Source organism: Sciurus vulgaris (genome assembly GCF_902686455.1).
Source record: "Sciurus vulgaris genome assembly, chromosome: 9".
Classification (NCBI taxonomy): Eukaryota; Metazoa; Chordata; class Mammalia; order Rodentia; family Sciuridae; genus Sciurus; species Sciurus vulgaris.
The window spans coordinates 71,053,846-71,070,554 of record NC_136469.1 but is presented as its reverse complement, the minus strand read 5'-3'; the positions used below and the strand labels follow the sequence as shown (position 1 = coordinate 71,070,554).

The following is a 16,709-nucleotide window of genomic DNA, read 5'->3' as shown; positions in this document are numbered from 1 at the left end:
AGAGCTATGGCTTCCAGGATTATCCAAGATGGCTGCTCTGGCTTTCAAATGTGTTGGCAAATGGGGAGCTGCAGCTCAGGGGTGGACGTGGTCAGCTGGAGGTCCTGGAGATGGGATGCAGTTGGTCCGGCAGGGGTCCTGGAGGTCTGGTGTGTTTGGTGTAGTTGTGGGATCCTGGAGGCTGGGTGCAATCAGTCGGTCTGTGTTCCCAGTGATAGGGTGCAGTCAGTTGGTCTGGGGGTCCTGGCGGCAGGAAGCAGTCAGTTGATGTGAGGGCCCCAGAGGCAGGGAGTGATCGGTCTGGCTGAGGGATCCTGGAGATGGGTTCAGTCAGTCCGTCCAGGGGTCCTACGGGGCCTGGCTGTTGTCTCAAAATGGTGGCAGCCACGTGTGATCAAACCTGCAGGTACTGTAACAGTGAACTTCCAGGCAACAGCAGGCAGCTGGTTCTCCACTGGCGGTCTGCGGTCAATCTGCTGGCAGCTGTCAGACGATCAGAAGGTGAACCTTGAGCGTTGGGTGATGGATAGGGGTAAGGCAGGCAATGGACAGGCAAGAGGCAGGCAAATGGCGGATGACAGACGCCTGACAGTGAGCAATCTGCTCTCAAAAAAGGCGTCGATTTGCTGGCAGATTGCAGGTCATCACAGCAGACAAATGGGTTAACACCAGGGGATCAATAAGCAACAAAAATTGCCTCACTGAGAAACAGACACCCTCCACTTGAAACCGGCATTACAGAGTGACAAGGAACGCAGCCTCCCTCTAGTCTGCCATCTAGAGTGCTTTCTAAATAAATAGCAAGTCAAGGTGTTTGTTGTTTGGACAACCAACAGAACAACAAAGCAGATGACTACCAGTTCAAGGTCCAGCTCAGGTGCTAAATTCACAAATGCCACACAGGAGGCAGAGGGATACAGAGGCTAAATAAATCATTTTGGAAATAAAACAAAGTCTAAGTGGCCTAGAGTTTGGACCTAAATGTGTCAGTGAACACGCAGTTTCATACTTCAAGACAGTCAAATGAAAACAGGATGTCTTTATTCCTAACATTGAAAATAAGTAAAAATTTTAAAGCACACACACGGATTCAAACAATGGAATTTTGCATGATAGTATGTGTGAGCTTGACCTCACCTTTCCAACGTCTGGGGAGTCCCTGTCTGCGTGGGAAAGTGCATCGTCAATGTCACCAAAGCACTCAGCCAGCTCTCTTTGGGAGCATCCAAGTGCTTCCATTACCATCTCTTCCTTTACTGCTTCTCCTTCAACCTCGGCCAGTGAGGACTACAGTAAACACATCACACCTCAGCTGCCAAGGCTTGATCATCCTTGCTCACCTTCACCTACTCGGTCTGTGTGTAGGACTCCAAGGACACTGGACAAAGCACTTTGTGATTTAGGATAAAAATTCTTATAAGGACGCTTCAACTAGCAAAAAGATTAAAGTTCTATTATGATATAATTTATGTGAAGAATTCTATTTAGTATTATCACTCATGGGATAATAATAAAAATATAAGAAATGATAATCTAAAGACAAAATATCCTACCATGTATCTTAGAAACTTCAAAGTTAAAAAATCTCGACCACACCAAGGTCGGAGGCCAGTAGCTGAGCCTGCCCGCCTGCCCACCTGTCCCCCTACTGCTGAGATACATTGCACCTGCCTCCGAGCTGACTCAGCACACCCTTGCTGGGGCTCCCCAGCTTCTTTGGAGGCTGGTGCATGCATTCTGAATTATTCCTGAGGGCGTGGCTGTCATCATTGAAAGGGCATCTCCCTTCCTGAGACACCTACAGGAGACTGGCAGCCCTTTGACACGTACCTCTGTTTACTCACTTACATCCTACACCCTTCCTCATCCTCTTGTTCACAGCTAGAAACACTGTAAATAGTAACCAAACTCATCCTGTTCATCACAATAATGTTAAAGTCTTTATAGGGGCTATCTGGTTCAGGGCTGCATTTTCTCTGTATTGGGTACTATTGGTATTGCTCTCCCCTTCAAAGGAGAGAAAGTGGAAAACTGCAGGGTCATAATAAGCCTGCAAGGGGGGAACTTCAGTATCTCTGATCTTCACTACTAGAGGGGAATATATAGAAACAATATGAAAAAACAGAGGAAGAATGTGTCCCTAACAAACCAAGATGCTATTGTGATAGAATTCAATGATAGCATGGCAGTAGAAATGACAGAAAAAGAGTTTAGAATTTACATACTTAAAATGATCCGGGAAGCAAAAGATAACATAAGAGAACAAATGCAGGCAATGCATGACCATTCCAGTAAACAGTTAAAAGAGCAAATGTAGGAAGCAAAGGAACACTTTAATAAAGAGATAGAGATTCTGAAAAAAAAAAGAAGAAGAAGAAAAAGAAATACTTGAAAGAAATGATAAACCAAATTAAAAACTCAATAGAAAGCATCACCAACAGACTAGATCTCATGGAAGACAGAATCTCAGACAATGAAGACAAAATATTTAATCTTGAAAATAAACAAACTGAGAAGATGTTAAGAAGTCATTAATGGAACCTACAAGAATTTTGGGAAATCATGAAAAGACCAAATTTAAGAATTGTTGGGATTGAGGAAGGCACAGAGATACAAACCAAAAGCATGAACAACCTGTTCAATGAAATAATATCAGAAAATTTCCCAAACCTGAAAAAATGAAATAGAAAATCAAATACAAGAGGCTTACAGAACACCAGGTACACAAAATTACAACAGATCCACATCAAGGCACTTTATAATGAAAATACCTCACATACAAAATAAAGATAGGATTTTAAAGGCTGAAAGAGAAAAGTGTCAGATTACATGTAAGGGGAAACCAATACGGATAGCAGCAGACTTCTCAACCCAGACTCTAAAAGCTAGAAGGGCCTGGAACAACATATTTCAAGCTCTGAAAGAACATGGTTGCCAACCAAGAATCCTATACCCAGCAAAACTAACCTTCAGATTTGATGATGAAATAAAATCTTTCCATGATAAACAAAAGTTAAAAGAATTTACACAAATAGAAAGCCTGACCAACAAAACATTCTTAGCAAAATATTTCGTGAGGAGGAAGTGAAAAGCAACAATACAAGTGAGCATGGGGAGGAACTACCCTAAAGGAAAAGCCAATCAAAGGAGAAACCAAGGCAAGCTAAAAAACAAAAATAAGCCCAAATGACTGGGAATACATATCATATCACAGTAATAACCCTGAATGTCAATGGCCTAAACTCAATAATCAAAAGACATAGACTGGCAGAATGGATTAAAAAGAAAGACCCAACAATAGGCTACCTTCAAGAGACTCATCACATAGAAAAAGACATCCGCAGACTAAAGGAGAAAGGATGGGGAAAAACATACCATGCACATGGACCCTGTGAAAAAGCAGGGGTCTCCATCCTCATATCAGATACAGTAAACTTCAAACCTAAGTTAGTCAGAAGGGATAAAGAAGGACATTTCATACTGCTTAAGGGAAGCATACAACAGCAAGATATAACAATTTTAAATATTTATGCCCCAAACATTGGGGCATCTATGTATATCAAACAAACCCTTCTCAATTTTAAGAATCAAATAGACCAAAACACATTAATAGACACTGCTCTCACCACTGGATAGATCCTCCAAACAAAAACTGAACAAAGAAACTATAGAACTAAATAATACAATCAATGATATAGACTTAATGGATATTTACAGAGTATTTCATCCATCATCGAGTTAATATACTTTCTCCTCAGCAGTTCATGGATCCTTCTCCAAAACAGACCATATGCTATGCCACAAAGAAGCCATTAGTAAATACAAACAATAGAGATCCTACCCTGTATCCTATCAGACCATAATGGAATGCAATTAGAAATGAACGACAAAATAACAAACAAAAACTACTCATACACCCAGAGACTAAATATGCTATTGAATGATCCGATGATTACAGAAGACATCACGGAGGAAATAAAAAAATTCTTAGAGGACACTCTGAAAGCAGTACTAAGAGGAAAGTTCACTGCATTGAGCACAAACATTAAAAAAATTAAAAGTCAACTACTAAATGACCTAACATTACATCACAAAGCCCTAGAAAAAGAACAGAGCAACACCAAAAATAGTAGAAGACAGAAATAATTAAAATCACAGCTGAAATAAGTGAAATTGAAACAAGAGAAACAATTCAAAAAATTGACAAAACAAAAAGCTGATTCTTTAAAAAAAAGTAAACAAAATTGATAAACCCCTAGTCACACTGATGAAGAGAAGGAGAGAGAGAATGCAAATTACTAGAATTTGTGATGAAAACGGAAAAATCACAACAGACACCACTGAAATACGTAATTAGAAGCTACTTTGAAAATCCATATTCCAACAAAATAGAAAATATCCAAGACATTAACAAACTTTTAGAGACATATGATCCTCCCAAACTGAATCAGGAAGACGTACACAATCTAAACAGATCAATTTCAAGCATTGAAATAGAAGAAGCCATCAAAAGCCTACCAACCAAGAAAAGCCCAGGACCATATGGATTTTCAGCCAAATTCTACAAGACCTTTATAAGAAGAATTGATACCAATACTCCTCAAAGTATTCCAGGAAATAGAAAAGTAGGGAACTCTTCCAAATTCATTCTATGAGGCTAGTATCACTCTGATACCAAAACCAGACAAAAACACATCAAGGAAAGAAAACTTGAGACCAATATCCCTGATGAACATAGATGCAAAAATCCTTAACAAAATACTGGAAATCACATACAAAAATATATTAAAAAGATAGTGCACCATGATCAAGTGGGGTTTATCCCAGGGATACATCCAGAAAACAATAAATGTAATACATCACAATCTATAGGTTTAAAGTTAAGAACCACACGATTATTTCAATAGATGCTGAGAAAGTATTTGATGAAATACAGCATCGCTGCATGCTTAAAACACTAGAAAAAATAGGAATAGTAGGAACATACCTCAACATTGTAAAGGTTCTCTATGCTAAGCCCACGGCCAATATCATTCTTAATGGAGAAAAACTGAAAGCACTCCCTTTAAAAACTGGAATAAGACAGGGATGCCCTCTTTCATCACTTCTATTCAACATCGTCTTTGAAACACTTTTCAGAGCAATTAGACAGACCACAAAGAAATTAAAGGGATAGACAAATAGGAAAAGAAGAACTAAAACTGTCACTATTTGCTGATGACATGATCCTATATTTAGAAGATCCAAAAAACTCCACTAGAAAACTTCTAGAACTAATAAATGAATTCAGCAAAGTAGCAGGATATAAAATCAATACACATAAATCTAATGCATTTCTATTCGTAAGTGATGAATCCTCTGAAAGAGAAATTAGGAAAACCACTCCATTCACAGTAGCCTCAAAAAAAATAAATAAATAAAATATTTGGGAATTAACCTAACAAAAGATGTAAAAAGACCTCTACAATGAAAACTACAGAACACTAAAGAAAGAAATTGAAGAAAACCTTCAAAGATGGAAAAATCTTGGATAGGTAGAATTAACATTGTCAAAATGTCCATTCTACCAAAGGCGTTATACAGATTCAATGCAATTCCAATTAAAATCCCAATGACTTCCTCATAGAAATAGAGAAAGCAATCACGAACTTCATCTGGACGAACAAGAGACCTTGAATAGCAATAACAATCCTGAGTAGAAAAAGTGAAACAGGAAGTATCACAATACCAGACATTAAACTATACTACAGAGCAATAGTAACAAAACAGCATGGTATTGGCACCAAAATAGACAGGCCAACGGTACAGAATAGAAGACACAGAGACAAAACCACATAAATACAGTCACCTCATACTAGACAAAGGAGCCAAAAACATACAATGGAGAAAAGATAGCCTATTCAACAAATGGTGCTGGCAAAACTGGAAATCCATATGGAGTAAAATGAAATTAAACCTCTATCTCTCACCCTGCACAAAACTCAACTCAAGATGGATCAAGGACATAGGGATTGGACCCGAGACCCTGCACCTAATAGAAGACAAAGTAGGCCTGAATCTTCATTATGTTGGTTTAGGATCAGACTTTCTTAACAAGACTCCCAAAGCACAAGATATCAAAGCAAGAATCAATAAATGGGATGGACTCAAACTAAAAAGCTTTTTCTCAGTAAAGGATACAATCAAGAATGTGAAGAGAAAGCCTACAGAGTGAGAGAAAATCTTTTCCACACACACTTCAGATAGAGCTCTAATCTCCAAAATTTATAAAACTTTACACCAAAAATACAAAGAACCCAATCAATAAATGGACAAAGGAACTGGACAGACACTTTACAGAAGAAGACATACAGACAATTAATAAATATATGAAAAAGTGTTCATCAACATCTCTAGTAATTAGAGAAATGCAAATTAAAACAATTCTAAGATTTCATCTTACTCCAATTAGAATGGCTATTATCAAGAACACAAACAATAATAGATGTTGGTGTGGATTTGGGGAAAAAGGCACACTATTTCTCTGCTGGTGGAGTTGCAAATTGTTGCAGCCACTCTGGAAACCAGTATGGAGAAACCTCAGAAAACTTGGAATGGACCCACCTTTTGACCCAGTTATCCCACTCCTCAGTTTACACCCAAAGGACTTAAAATCAGCATACTGCAGTTACACAACCACATCAAAGTTTATAGCAGCTCAATTCACAAAAGCTAGATTGTGGAACCAACCTAGTTGCCCTTCAACAGATGAATGGATAAAGAAACTCTGGTATATATACACAATGGAATATTATTCAGTCATAAAGAATAATAATATTATGGCATTTGCAAATAAATGGATGGAGTTGGAGAATATCATGCTAAGTGAAATAAGCCAAGCCCAAAAACCCAAAGGCCGAATGTTTTCTCTGACAAGTGGAGAATGATACATAATGGAGGTTAGGAGGGTGGGGAGGGAGAGAAGAATGGGGGAATTTTAGATTATGCAGAAGGAAATGAGAGGGAGGGGGGTATAAAAAGTGGTGAAATGAGATATCGTTACCCTATGTACATGTATGATTACATGAATGGTATGAATCTACATTGTGTACAACCATAAAAATGAAATGACGTACCCGATTTTTGTACAATGAATCAAAATGCAATCTGTAAAAAATTAAAAGATAAATTTTAAAAAGTGAAACAAAAATCTCAATGCTATAACAGTATCAAGATATGAACTATTTCATGAAGGACTTTTTTTGTCATGAAGCAAGCAAAAATAGAAAGAAAGAATCATAATCTGAAAAAGCTAGTTTGTAAAAGTAGTCTGGAAAGATTATTATTTAAAGATGTCCTTTAAAATCCCCTCATTAATAAGACAGAAATTTATGGGGAAAACATTCACTTCTCTGTCACATTTTCAGTCTCCTCAGAATACACACTATTTCATTTGAATAGACCAAGCTTGCAAAATACACAGTGCTAGCTCTGTTAACATGCAGCCTGCACTTGTATGCAAGAGTCTGTACTTTCACTTAGTACAACTTTTAAGAAAAAGACAAATCTTTTTCTTTGTCAGTTTTTCTTTCTTTTGCATTCAAACTTGATATACACTAGCATTGCAGTATTATCATTAGGATGTTTTCTAAGGGCTCCAAAATTCAAAACCTCCAGTCAGTTTTCTAACACACTGACAAAACTATGAATCCCATGTTCAGAGCATGCATTTATAAGGTGTGTCTATTATTTTTTTCTTGGATGGAAAAAAAAACAAGAAAACTAAACAGTGTACAATGGTTCAAATGATCCTATTACAAACTTTCGGCATCTGACTTGTTTTGAACAGAAGGATAAAAAGAAATTCTCCAACCATGTTATTCTGTATTTGCTCAAACATATTTAACCAATATTTCTCAAGGTATGTTCTGAGGAATATTTGTCGCTGTCACTAAAAAAGTGAATCCACACTCAAATGTTTAATATGCTAATAGAAATGATGATTCCTTTTTTAAAGATTTAGGACTAGCCATTCTACCAATGAATAAGTCAATTACCCTTCCATTCAAAGCCTAAGTCTGCAATCTATTGTTACTAAAAAATTAGGTAGCGTGTCCATGCACCCTCATCAAGGCAGTGTAAGATCACATGCAAGAGGAAAAATGAGGCTGGGGAGATAGCTCAGTTGGTAGAGTGCTTGCCTTGCAAGCACAAGGCCCTGGGTTCAATCCCCAGCACTGCCAAAAAAAAAGAGGAAAAATGAATGAACCATCCTCTCTTCTATGGTCAAGAAATCAATGATATTGGGACTTAACAAAAATATTTAATGGACAGAATAAGTGACTATAAGTCTAATCAATTAGTTACTGAATTTTAAAGGAAAAGTCATCATAACTGAGAAGCAGCAAAGACCTAGGCCCAGTAGAAACACTCATTTGTGCACACACACACACACAAAGAAGACTGGAGAAGGAAAGACACCTAAGCAACAAGCAAGTCATATAAAATGAAGAAAAATTCTCGCACCAAACTGACCAAAGATGCTTTAGGGTGGTAGAACCCAAAAATCAAACAGCACACCTATTGACCTGTTTCCCCACAAGAGACTATGAATGAAGGACCCAGTGCATGAAAAGGTCAACGACACCTGCTGATTCAAAGTATCCCAAAGCCTCCTGTGCAGGACCGTGGAACATTAGTTTTCCTGAGGCCAATAAGGCGAGGCTGTCGAACAGCTTGAAGATGGAATAGTGAGGCTGATGAATGGAGAAGATGATTGTTCGTCCCGGCTTAGACATCCTATGTTTAAAAAGAGAAAATAAAGCATCGTTAAGCATCTAAACCTTGCACTTCTTGATAAAATATTTAATTTATTCCCACTGTTACCTCCGTTGTTCTCAATTCAATATCATCTTTCTTTACTGACTTTTCATCTCATCCTACATAACCAATTTGTTAGGAGGGGAACCTAAATTCAATTGCTTTCATGAAAAAGAAAAGGCAGTAGGGAGTATAGCTCAGTTGTCATGCTTAATACATATAAGACCCTAAATTCAATCCTCGGGACAAAAAAAAAGCAAAACCCAAAGGTTTTTTTTTGTTTTATTTTTTGGTACTGGGAATTGAACCCAGAGGGGCTTAACCAATGAGCCACATTCCCAGCCCTTTTTACTTTTTATTTAGAGACAGGGTCTCACTAATTGCTTATTAGGGCCTTGCTAAATTGCTGAGGTTGGCTTTGAACTTGCAATCCTCCTGCCTAGGCCGCCATACCTAATGGGATTACAGGCATGTGCCACCGTGCCTGGACCAAAGTTTTAAAGTAGGTTGCATCAACAATCTAGAAGCCACTAGAATGCTCACTGACAAAGCGGGTTCCTGGACAGTTTTTCCAGACACTGGATTAGACTGGAGGGAAAGTGGTACTAGCAATTCATATTATTAAAAAGCAACCCCCCCCCCCCAGGTATCGCTAAGCACACCCAAGTTTGAGAACTCATTATGGACTAAATATTAAAACAATGATTGTATGCCCAGTTCTCACTGGTCACTTAAGTCTTCTGGCTCTTTAACAACAGGTTCTCATTCTTCTGCCTGAGGACACAGCTCACTTACTAGGCACTTGCCATGTCTTTGATAAATGCTTTAGTGATGATCTCGATCTTCACAATGGTGTTATAAGGTAGTTCCCATATTATCATTTCCTTCTTTCTATACATCAGGTTAAAGGTCAAGCAACTGGCCTAGGCAGTCACAGTTACTAGAAGGGCAAGGTCTGCTTTGGTCTCTGGTCTCATTCCATGGCAGAAATAGAAACTACCTTTCCACAGAAGTTATTTCATACAGACAGAGGAAACAAAAGCCAAAACCACTGTGTAAAACTGTTATTTAAAAAGGTTTATGAGAAGCAACACTTCAAATTAAGCATTTGGGGAATCAGTGAAGAAGAAAAAGGTACTCAAGGAAGAAGGACAAGATGAACAAAGTATGAAATAAGAAGATTAATGCACGGAACTACACAAGAAACTCAAAGTCACAAAGCAAGGAGGGTGCCTGCTAGGTGAAGAAGCCCACTAAAGAGACGGCAGCAAAACAGGCCCATGATGAACCCTTCACTCAGAATCTGGAACTTTAGTGCGCAGACAATAGGGAACTGGAAAAGCACTCAAAGCAGGAAGTGGGATTGCATGGGGCTGATTCTCAAGTGTGGCCTGAGGACTGGTGGCACAGTATCAGTATGTTCTCTTAAAATCTTGGGCTCTACCTGTGACCTGCACAAACAAAATCTGCATTCTAACCGACCCCAGGTGATGAGTATGCACAGCAGAGCTTGGGAAGGACTGAACAGAGCTCCCTGCATGGGGCAGGGTGCCCGTGTGCTAAGCAGAGCAAATCACAAAAACAGTTACGACACTGTACCAACTCATCAGTCTCTAATGAATACGCTTTACACACAGAGACAATAACACATCACAGATATGTTTCCTCACATGGGCAAGTGAATCTCAGACTTAAGACATCTAAAATCTTATTCTTTCCATTTCTTCTCTCTTAGCATAGAGACTTGCTCAAGAGAATATAAGCAACAGGGGTAGCAAGTTAGCAATAGAGAGGGGAAGTCATGAATGTGGTGTCTGGAAACTTAAAAGCTGAGGCAAAGAGGTGTCCAGGGGTGATGGACAAAAGGAGTGGTCAGATCATTTCATAGACTGGTTGCATTAAACAATTAAATTACTTATTTGAGCAAGTAAGTGAATATATTGAGGAAATGTCAATCATATCTCTGCTGTCACTTACAAACATGGAAATGGCAAAAACAAAATAACATGGAGGTTTCAGAATTAAAATATTATCATGAACTCATGATGCATGTATTTAGTAATGAATGTATTTGATATACATACATCTATAAGAACTGCTCCTGTTACTTTTCGTCTTTCTATTAAAAAACAGACATATACATATATTTATATTTGCAAATGAAATGTAGAAACATACTTCTACATCTTACACACATACACACACACACATGTACTTATGAGTTTCCTAGGTATGCCTCCTAAAGGTCTAGAAGCAATGCCACTCCAATAGCAGTGAGCACACTGACCAACCAGATTTTGGTTTCTAATTAACTAACCGAAAGGAACCAGGATCCATCCCCAAATGGCTGACAGAAGTACATGAACATGGAACATCATAGTGAACATATAATAAGAAGGGCTCGAAGAATGATTAGGGAGAAGTCAAAAGAACACAAAAGACACACTGAAGTGGCTTTCACTGGACAAAATCAGGATCAATTTGATCATTACAACAGTGAAGAACAACAGATTCCAACATATTACACCACACAGGAAATGAATAGGGAAGGAGGAAAAACCTCTTCCTTAGATACAACGTCAACAATTACCTGTTAGGCAACTATCACAAGAGTTATTGGTGTATGCTCAAACTTGTGGGAGAGATGTTATGAGGAACACAATCTTGGGATAATAGCCAATTATCTTCCCCCAAAAAATACCAATCTATTACAATGGGAAAAATAATTTCCCAGCAGACACCAACATGATCAGGGAATGAAAGTGCACACCACTTGCGGTGGGTACAGTCCTGGGTATGTAGCACTGAGAGCTCAGCATCAGTTCACACCCAAGTCAGCTCATGGAAATCTAGGTGAAAAGAATTAAGAATTATATTATAATATTAATTATATGACAATCATGTCATTATAGTAATCAGACTACTTTCTCTATATTTTTGTTATGTTTAAAATTCCATAAAGTCAAATTTTTCAATCAATAGGATTACAGAAATTCTAAGACATCTAAACTGCCTTTATACCTGGCCTACAAATCCAAGCAAGCAAGTTAAGGCAATGAGTGCTTAAAGGCTAAGAACAGGCCTGGGGAGCAGCTCAGGGGTAGAGCACTTGCCCAGAATAAGAGTCCTGGGTGCACTGAGACAAATAAAATGATAACAGAATAAAAGAAACTACCTTACTGGAATGACAAAAATCAAGTGAACACAGATGACAAAAATCAACAGAGATAAAGCAGAGAAAACATCACTCAGAAAAAAAAAAAAAAAAGTGGTAAATGATGGCATCACAGGATCATTCTTCCAAACAAAATACAATAAAATATACTTTACATAAGATTGCCAGCAATACAGGAAGCAACAGCCAGGAAAAAAAAAATTTCCTGGGGATGTCCAAGGAGGGGAGCTCACAAGGCTCAACATGGCTATACATTCTAAACAGCCCCTAATCACCCAAAACTCCAAATATCTGCTCAGCAAACCTCCCTTATGATTAGTAAACTTTGAAGTTCACTTGTTCCTCTCATTTTCTCTTCTTGCTCCTGCACAACCCACAAAAAGGAGTTATTTTGTCCACTCTTTGTTACTTTTGACCACAACTGTACCTCTCAAACCGACCAGTTGTACAGAATAGAAGACAGAGAGGAAAACTCACATAAGTACAGTTATCTCATACTAGACAAAGATGCCAAAAACATTCAATGGAGAAAAGATAGCCTCTTCAACAAACGGTGCTCACAAAACTGGAAATCCATATGCAGTAAAATGAAATTAAACCCCTATCTCTCACCTTGTACAAAACTCAACTCAAAATGAATCAAGGACCTAGGAATTAGACCTGAGACCCGTCACCAAATAGAACAAAAAGGAGGCACAAATCTTCATCATGTTGCCTTAGGACCAGACTTCCTTAGCAAGACTCCCAGAGCACAAGAAATAAAAGCAAAAATCAATAAATGGGAAGGATTCAAACTAAAAAGCTTTTTCTCAGCAAAAGAAACATTCAAAATGTGAAAACAAAGCCTACAGAGTGGGAGAAAATCTTTTCCACATGCACTTCAGATACAGCTCTAATCTCCAAAATGTATAAAGAACTTACAAAACTTTACACCAAAAATGCAAAGAACCCAGTCAATAATGGGCTAAGGAACTGGACAGACACTTCACTGAAGAAGATCTACAGGTGGTCAACAAATATATGAAAAAGTGCTCATCATCTCTAGTAATTAGAGAAATGCAAATTAAAACCACCCTAAGATTTCATCTAACTCCAATTAGAATGGCTATTATCAAGAACACAAGCAATAATAGATGTTGGTGTGGATGTGCAACTCCATTGCTAGTGGAGTTGCAAATTGTTGCAGCCACTATGGAAACCAGTATGGAGATTTCTCAGAAAACTTGGAATGGACCCACCATTTCACCCAGCTATCCCACTCCTTGGTTTATACCGAAAGGACTTAAAATCAGCATACTACAGTGATGCAGCCACATCAATGTTCATAGCAGGTCAATTCACAATAGCTAGACTGTGGAACCAACCGAGATGCCCTTCAACTGGTGAATGGATAAAGAAGCTGTGGTATATACACAGAGTGGAATATTACTCAGCCATAAAATGAATAAAATTATGGCATTTGCTGGTAAATGGATGGAGTTGGAGAATATCATGCTAAGTGAAATAAGCCAAGCTCAAAAATACAAAAGCAAACAACATTGGCTTATCTAGCAATGAACTCCCTAGTGACCTTCTGGCTGGCTGAAGGTCCCAACCAAGAAATAGGCTCCTTTACCTAAGAGTCATGTCTTCAGTTTGACCTGCTGCTCCATATCCTTCTTTTTATTCCTTCCCCTTAGGTCATAATACGGCCCCTCTGCTGTATGCCAATCACTTTATCATGCCATGTTAATAAACCTGACCTAATAAGACTTCCTGGTCCTTGAGATAAAACCACAAGCTAGCCCAACTACATGTTATCCACAGAACCTAAGAACCAGATTGGACATACATAGCAAAGGCTTAATATCCACATAAAGGTGATTTTTTTGAAGCACACTAAAATTTCCCAGAATAGGTCTACTGATACTTTGTCATACTCACGAGGATTTGCCTCCACCTGTGGGTCCCAGAATGGCATTAAGACCAGGTTTCATGATCCCACTATAAACACAAAAACAAACAGAATTATTGTTCCACTTTAAACAAAGTTCTACTAATTTGTGGTCCACATCAAATATACTCAGTGAAGTCTGATGAAACTACAAACTGAAAACAAGCACCAATTTAAAAGAGAAAAAATGAACTGTTGGTTAATAGAAGCCTAGTACATAGAGGATGCCAATCACTACTCAGGACTAATAGTAAAGGTGGCTCAGGTCCCTAAACATTCCTTTGACTGATCTCTAAACTACTTATCCCTTTTGGAAAATGATACATCTAATGTTCAAGGATCCTTGAAATTAGCCTGGAGATATAGGCTCAGTGGAAGATCCGGTGCTTAACATGCAGGAGGCCCTGGGTTCCATCCCCAGCAACAACAACAAAAATTCCTTGAAATAAGAAATAGATTCTCATGAAGCTCCCTTAACACACTGTAAAACACATGACAGCTTCTGAGAAATACCTGATGATTAGTATCTTCAAACAGCCTCACTTGAAACCCAGTCAAGTTCTACATAAGTGATCACAGACTGATAGAATATCAGTAGTAGTCTTTCAACTACTACAATCTAATCAGACCAAAAAACATCTAAAGTAGAAATCCAAAGGTTAGAAGGAAGCACTCCTGAGGATAAGACAGCATCCCCAGTGCTTAGGACCAGAAAAACATCACCAGTTAGAAAAAGCAAAATGCACACAATAAAGTTAGATAATTCCCCTCCTTGTTAAGTGTCCAAGAGTGGACAGGAAAATGATCAGTTACAACTGGGAGACATCCCTGCCGTAGGGGATGTCCTTTAGGGATGTGCAGGCCCAGAACAGATACCAATATGTTTCTTCCTTTTCATTATGTAATGAGAAAACTCAAAAATATAAAAACAAAACAACATTGGCCTAGCAATGACCTCTCAAATGACCTTCTGGCTGACTGATGTTGGTGGTCCCAACCAAGAAAATATGCTCCTTTACCTGAGATTCATGTACATGGGCATGAGAAAGAGAAAAGAGAGGCCACACTCAGCCCATTCAGAACCCTGGTGTCTACACCCAGTCTATCTTTAGGATTTGTAAGTAGGCAGATATATTCCACAGAGTATGGAGTCCAAGAGCAAGGTCACACCTGACAGTAATTCATTCTCTGATTAATAATTCCCAGAGGTCAATCCTACGACTACACAACTCTCATGAGTGATGAACTTCCCAGTGCAACTTCCCCACAGCTCTCAGGAGGACCTCAGTGCCTGCGAGGCCTATGGCACCTGATCTGTCACAATCATACCACAGCTGCTGGGGGTGGAGGCAAAATGTTATCTTTCACTTCACTCGTTAAATCTGAGGATACTTTCACTGAAACATTAGACAAAGACAGTGAGAACCTGGCAAACCTGGAGCAAGCTATGACAGAAAAATCTCTTATTCTTTTGGTGGCCTTTCCCCCATGCAGTGCAAAACACACTCAGGAAAGGGCTGACTTTCAACGTGCATTTATCTTTAGTGCTGGATGCATCTTCTTTAATAATAGCTACCAAGTACCTGCTTGTGAAATGACCAGAAATGAGCCTGTCATTCATTCAGGTTTTACTGCCAGGAAAGCTTTCCACATTTTTAAAATACTAATCAAGGGAGGGAAAACAGGAGATCATGAACCAAAAATGAATTCCATGCATGTATGAGATTTTCAGGATGAATCCAACTACTATGTATAACTACAAAGCTCTAATAAAAATAAAATACCTACTTTACCAAGTCATCCTGAATGACTCAACCATAAACTGAATGTGAATGTATTAAAGACAAAGAATTTTACAATTTCCTGCGTTTGATTTATTTTGACAGAAAACAACAAAAAATGTATGATTACAAATGCAAGAGTTCCAATCTGGAGCAGGGACTAATTCCACCTCCGTCCACTTAGCACAATTATTCAATGTCTACTGCATATATAGGAGATACTCTTTCAGATCTGGGGATGGAGCTCAGCGGTTAAGAGTACTTGCTTAGCAAGTTGGAGCCCCTGGGTTCAATTCCTAGCATGGGAGAGAGCTGAGAACGAAACAAGTGATAAACAAGTGAAAAAACAAAGGCCCATCCCTCCTGGAGTTTACATTCCAGTCCAGGGATCAGCACATTGTAGCTGGTTGTTCTGTTTTAAAAAACAATGGGATTGGAACAGAGCCATGTTCATTTGGTTGTGCAGGTATAGCAGTTTTTGTGCTACAAACAACCCATAAAATTGAAGAATTTATGATCTGGTCATTTACAAGAAGAGTCTGCTGACCCCTGTTACAGTCTATGGTCCACAATTCCCTGGTCTCCCCACCCTCGCCTCCACCCTTCTATCACCCCTCACAAGCCATTCCCCTCTTATTTATTGTTTTACAGCATTTGTGTGCAAAAGTGTTGTGTCATTACACTCTAAAACCTTGCCAAGGAGAACTGTATCATTATGTTACCACCCAGGTCTCCTTCCCTCCCCCATTACATGCAGCACACCAAATAAAGAGTACACAGAAACTTACCTGCAGGATTTTTGTAACATCTGTTACATTATAGTGGACAACATCAACCCTTTGGTCTTGTTTGTTTTTAGACAAGAGAGGTCATTGCCATTCTTGGAGCATGGCCTACCTCCTCATACACACACAATGCACTGCTTTTTAAAACTCCATGTGCCCAGTTCTACAATTTAGGATTGGGGTGTTCACAGTATATTTTAATCTTTCTATCCCAACAGAATGACATAGTGAAAGTG

At 38.7% G+C, this 16,709-nt stretch overlaps 1 protein-coding gene across 1 annotated transcript in view; it reads right to left on the bottom strand.

Moving 5' to 3' along the window:
- Nucleotides 1-8,798, bottom strand: part of LOC306669805 (broad substrate specificity ATP-binding cassette transporter ABCG2-like) — a gene marked incomplete at its 3' end in the record, with an annotated part of 107,383 nt that extends 98,585 nt beyond the window's left edge. Inside the window, exon 1 of the mRNA XM_079153962.1 lies at nucleotides 8,627-8,798. Within this exon, the coding sequence (XP_079010088.1) occupies nucleotides 8,627-8,777 (151 nt within the window). The 5' untranslated portion in view covers nucleotides 8,778-8,798. The remainder of the gene's footprint in view (nucleotides 1-8,626) is intronic.
- Between the last annotated feature and the right edge of the window lie 7,911 nt (nucleotides 8,799-16,709).